A 5,906-nucleotide genomic window follows, 5' to 3' on the forward strand; every position below is an offset into this window, starting at 1 on the left:
GGTTGGGCAAACTCCCATGAACCCTCCGCCACCCTGAAGAGGGTATAGAGCTGGTCCAGTGTTCCACGACCAGGACGAAAACCGCATTGTTCCTCCTGAATCCAAGGTTCGACTATTGGTCGAATTCTCCTCTCCAGTACCCTGGCATAGACTTTCCCGGGGAGGCTGAGGAGTGTGATCCCCCTATAGTTGGAACACACCCTCCGGTCCCCCTTCTTAAAAAGAGGGACCACCACCCCGGTCTGCCAGTCCAGAGGCACTGTCCCCGACCGCCATGCGACGTTGCAGAGGCGTGTCAACCAAGACAGCCCAACAACATCCAGAGACTTAAGGTACTCAGGGCGGATCTCATCCACCCCCGGTACCTTGCCATCGAGGAGCTTCTTGACTACCTCAGTGACTTCAGCTTGGGTGATGGACGAGTCCACCTCTGAGCCCTCAGCCTCTGCTTTCTCATTGGAAGACACAGCGCCGGCGACACCAATCAAATCAAATAAACTTAAAATCAAAGATGTAGGTAAAATATCAACAGGGCTGGCAGAGGGCTTAATCTTTCTTATTAAAATCTTCACATCCTCAAGAGTAACCGGAGAGAAAGATGACCAAAAACATACAGGAGGGGTCACATCAACTAGACTCTTCCAGGTAGGAATAATACTTGCCCTAATGTCCTGCACTTTATCTATAAAAAAGTTTAAGAACACATTACAATCCTGTCCTGTGTGCACAGCGCCTTGGGAACATGACGGTGCCACAATATTTCGAATGGTATCAAACAGCACCTTGGGATTTACACAACCAGTGTCCTCTTTCGTTACAAATCCAGCACCTGTCATCTCTTGGCGGACCTCTTCTGAGAGTCCGAGGTCCTTGACCTCTTCCCCGTGGTCTGCCACGGTACTGAAGTCCACAGTACATGGGAGCAGAATCCCACTGATAAGGTGGTGCGGTCGGCTGTTGAACAAAGGGTTGCTGCTGTGCATATGGCTGTAGAGCTTTCTGCATAGGCATTTGGTTATCTGTGGCTTTAATTTGATTAACTTTGTCACACATTTCCTTCAACTGCGCTTTAGCTAACTGTGCCTGCAAAGAAGAAAGTTCCTTTGCATTCTTTTCTTACACGTCCAGCTCATTGTCAATATACTGAGTGACATAGGCGGACCACTGCTCAAAGGTAAATTTGGTGAGTCCCACCACCTGTCTCAGAAGATGCTGTATGGATGCTGGGAGGGAAGCCTCCACAGCACTGCGAAATAGCACCCCCATGGTGTCACTGATGGCTGGGTCCTCACCACTGAGATTCTGCCGGAGTTCATGCACTCTGAGCAAATACTGACTACATCTCTCACCCTCTTGAGGTGGAATTCTAAACAACTCAACAGAGTGCACCTGTATTGGGAATTTCTGGCATACCACTGGCCAAAGCCAATGAATCTCAGTATGGAGTGCAACATTATCATGATCCCTTTTTGCCATTAATTCTACCTCCCGTAACATGCTCAGGGAAGTACAGGTTGTAAAAACATGATGAAAATCTCCAAGTGCAGGCACAAATCCTGCACAAGCCCCTAAAAAAATCCCTAATCCACGGTGCAAACCCCCTTTTCAATTTCAGGTAGCTGGGATCTAACCTGCAGTTTGTCTTTGGAGACCTTGAAGTTATTCCGGGCTAAATGTGACAGCAAGGAGCCAGTGGCTGTCATTATGGTTTCTGAGTCAGGAGCCGCTAACAAAAGGTCATCAACATATTGTAACAAAGTGATGAGAAATCATGCACTGTGCCATCCCAGCTGGAATCACTACCATGAGACATTGCTGGCACTGAAACGTCACAAAGGTGCCAATCTTCCTCCTCTCTGAAAGAGGCAGAAGCACATGCACTGACAACTGGAGTTGTGGGCTGGTCTAGACAGCCGGATTTTAACTCATTTAGATAAGTCTGTGCATCTTACCTCCTGGAAATGATGCCGTGTGTAGAATTCCTCCCTGTACAACCACCAGGGGCATCATGCCCTGTGTTGCACTTTGTGGCATGTGTCTAGATAAGCCACTCTTTAATATAGGCTTCCGTTTTCCATGTGGAGATCGTGGGGAAGACGGCTGTGTATGTGTGAACTGCACCTTGTAATCTGTGCTAGAAGGTCCAGCTTGCACTGGAATGTCTGTGTGTGGTTGTATAACAGTACCATTCAGAAAATTAACTTCAACTGGCATTTGTGACTTGCATGAACTGGCAGAAGGAGACTGAAAACATTTGAAATTTCCTAAAAAGCTTGTACAATCAGCAAGAAAACCCCCAGCTTGTTTCAATCTTGCTTCAGCTTTGTTTCTTCTCAAAAAAGTACAGTGACTGAATTGCAGTCTAGCTTTATCAGCAGAAAGAGTTGCTTACTTCAAAAATAGTCCTATAGCATCCCCTTGTGGGGGAGGACTGTCACTATCCCCAAACATCCCTCTATTCTGCATTTGTTGGACCCATGCAATAAAACAGTTTTTTGCATTATCCTGCTCATCTTTAGGAACTGTATTTAACCATTTAAACAAAACCCTATAAAGTAATGACCCCAAAGAGTCAGGTTTACACACTTTCCACTCTTGCACAATGTTTACAGACATACTGATAATTATGCACACGTGACTGGCGTCTCAAACTGGAATGGTCTCCGCCAAGAACTGTTGATCTGGCTGTGATTTAGGGAAAAAGACATGTTTGGCTCTCATGTCATCCCAGCAATGAAATGCAGTCTTTTTTTTTGTTTGTTTGTTTGCTGCCTAAATAGCAGAGGCAGAAACCAAATTTACATCAGCCAGATTGAAGTGAAAAGTGACAAGGAAAGCATTAGCTGGTTTCTTCTCACCCATTCATGTCTTCCTATCCATCTTTTTAGCCATTGTTTGCTCCGGGATTTGTTTTTCCCCCCCCAGTCTTTCTAGGGAGAAAAATGACAGTGTACGAGTGAGTGTGGATTTGTGTGCTGTGCCACTACTTCCACCTCACAGCAAGCTAGTCTTCCTGTCGGAGCAAAAAAATCCTAATAATTTTGGAGACAACCATGAAAGATTTGTGGTTATCCACTTAACGTGGATTTTACGTCTCTAACTTTCACCGATTTCTGTAACTTATTTTTCAATCCCTCAAATGAAACTATGTGCTTGCAACTTTACGTGTGGCAAAAACAACAATAATTGTTCAATTTTTAAATTGGGAATTTACCCGGTTCGGACCGTCCGCTCAGAATTCAGCCAATTCCGAAGGTCACGGCATCAAATTGTAATACCCCAGTTCTTTAATTGGACAGCTCTGAATAACGAAGGAGCCCGTCTTTCTTCATATTTAAACCACAAGTAAAAATTACAAACATGACCCTGGTTGTTCCCTTTTCCAGAAACACACACACTGCTGCTGGAAAAAGGAGTCCCTGGCCACACAAAGCCTAATACATTTATAAGTTTTGGGCTAACCCCTTACCCAGATGAAGTCAGTCTGCAGACTACATCTCTTATCTAGTACTGCAGCTGCATTTCTATCTAGTCATAACAAAATGAAGAATCTCAATGTGTGTGTATGTTGTCACTTGGTGTGTAGTTAAGGCTTTCATTTATTTATTCAGATATAATATTCTAACACAAGATTTAATACAAGAAAACAATTGGTGTCATGGTTCACTTTTCAGAATCAACATTCTGTCTGATAACCTTGAAACAAAACAGACTAGAGCAGACTTTGAATCTTACTAAATTGCATTACTAACACATTAAGGTCTAACAATTACTAATATCTAACAGTGCAATACCTGTAAATATACCTCATACAGATTATACAGATTTGTACAGGTTTCTAGTTTTAGGTACTCTGTTTTTATTTTTATTTATCTTCCGTGAGCATTCCTTTGTTTGTCTGCATTGTTTACTGCCTGTCTATACTGCTTATTTTGTATCGTTTGCTCTGGTTGTTGCTGCTAATTATTTTTATCTTACACAGCCTTAAGCTGGTTTACTGTTTACCTGCTCCTTCGGGATATGTACATACACATTGAGAGCTGATGTACCAGAGTCAAATTCCTCGTGTGTCCGACACACCTGGCCAATAAAGCAGATTCTGATTCTGATTCTTCTGATTCTGAAATGCAAGAAAAAGTCATTCTGACTCAAGAACTCCTCTATAGGGTTCAGGAAAGGGGAGTAGGGTGGCAGACAGACGTTTAAAAAGTGGTTACTGTTGGGGGTGAACCACTCTCTGATTTGGTTTGTTTTGTGGAAGCGTACATTGTCCCAAATGATCACATAAATTTGATGTGCGGGCCCAGGATGGTGTTGTTGGCGGTCCAGGAGGATGTCTTTTAGCTCCTCTAGGAAGGTGAGGAGACGTTGGGTGTTGTAAGACCCAAGGACAGCATGCCGGTGGACAAGCCCCTCCAAACCCATGGCCGCACAAAGAGTAATATTACCCCCCCGTTGGCCAGGAACCTCAGTGATGGCTCTTTGGCCAATGATGTTACGGCCTCTTTGCCTTCGTTTCTGCAGGTTGAAGCCAGCCTCATCCAGGAAGAGGTACTCATGAGGTCTGGCCATCGTGTCCAACTGTAATATCCTCTGTGAAAATGTGAAAGTGCACAGGTGTTCAGAACAACAGTCAATCAGGTAGCACAGTATTGTCCAGAAGTAATGTAGGCCACTGAGCAACACAGTATGTCCACTAACTGTACTGTGAACATGGATGTATACTTACTTGCACATACTCGTAACGTAGGTCGTGTCGCGCAGAGTTGCGCTCAAAGGGAACCCTATAGACCTGTTTCATCCGCATCTTTTGGCGCCGGAGAATTCGGTCAATTGTGGCCAAGCTGACATCATCAATGCTCTCAAAGTTGACATTATCGGCAATGACTTTGTCTCTGATCTCTCGAAGTCTGATGAGGTTGTTCTCACGAACCATATCCACAATGCGGGTTTCTTGTGCCGCTGTAAATATGGCAACCCTCCCACCTCTATGTGGCATTCTTTCAACTCTAAAGAAAGAAACATGTGTTGTCAGTTTTACAATACAGTAACAACTGATTTGAAACCAATAGACTACTTTCACAGGCTTGTAAAATTGTATTGTGACAAAGAAAGCAATAGAGTACAATACCTGTTGTGTTGTCTGAATGCCCTGATAATGGTGGCCACGGTGAACCTACTCAGGTTTGGACGGACTCGTAGTCCTGCTTCAGCCATTGTCATGCCATGGACAATGACATGGTCAATGACTGTTGCTCGCATCTCGTCCGTAATGATGGTGCGAGGTTGTCTTGCTCTCCCTCCTGGACCTTCTCCTCTCCCTTGTTGGCCTGCTCCTCTTCCTCCTCTGATTTGAACTCCTCTTCCTCGTTGGCCTGCTCCTCTTCCTCCTCTGATTTGAACTCCTCTTCCTCGTTGGCCTGCTCCTCTTCCTCCTCTGATTTGAACTCCTCTTCCTCGTTGGCCTGCTCCTCTTCCTCCTCTGATTTGAACTCCTCTTCCTCGTTGGCCTGCTCCTCTTCCTCCACTGATTTGAACTCCTCTTCCTCGTTGGCCTGCTCCTCTTCCTCCTCTGATTTGAACTCCTCTTCCTCGTTGGCCTGCTCCTCTTCTTCCATGGCCAGCTCTTCTCCCTCCTCTGACTCGAATTCCTCTTCCCCTGACTCTGCCTTCATCCATTGTGTTTGTTTGGAATCTTCAGCAAACTGTGCACTCTGAACTTGCTTTTGTACATGTGGTCACAGCATTAGCAACAAGTGTCTTCAATTTGGAGTCGTTGTGTGTAATGAATGACGCCAGGTGTGTTCATTGTGTTCAAATATTGCTGACTGTGGCAAGCATTTTGCACCACATGAGCTTTCATTTGAGAATATGAGCAGAGTTCTTTTGCAACTTGTGTTTTAGCA

The 5,906-nt window shown here is 44.8% G+C and overlaps 2 protein-coding genes across 2 annotated transcripts in view; both read right to left on the minus strand.

The window, feature by feature from the left end:
* LOC109964719 (uncharacterized) overlaps positions 1–5,906 on the minus strand; it is a 57,241-nt gene that overhangs the window by 19,047 nt on the left and 32,288 nt on the right. Inside the window, exon 3 of the mRNA XM_020608227.1 lies at positions 4,149–4,593. Coding sequence (XP_020463883.1) covers positions 4,149–4,593 — 445 coding nt within the window. The remainder of the gene's footprint in view (positions 1–4,148; positions 4,594–5,906) is intronic.
* The window catches only part of LOC109964742 (histone H3.v1-like), a 1,858-nt gene continuing 883 nt past the window's right edge, over positions 4,932–5,906 (minus strand). The window contains exon 2 of the mRNA XM_020608274.1: positions 4,932–5,241. Within this exon, the coding sequence (XP_020463930.1) occupies positions 5,220–5,241 (22 nt within the window). The 3' untranslated portion in view covers positions 4,932–5,219. The remainder of the gene's footprint in view (positions 5,242–5,906) is intronic.

Source organism: Monopterus albus, unplaced genomic scaffold, assembly GCF_001952655.1.
Source record: "Monopterus albus unplaced genomic scaffold, M_albus_1.0 scaffold92.1, whole genome shotgun sequence".
NCBI lineage: Eukaryota > Metazoa > Chordata > Actinopteri > Synbranchiformes > Synbranchidae > Monopterus > Monopterus albus.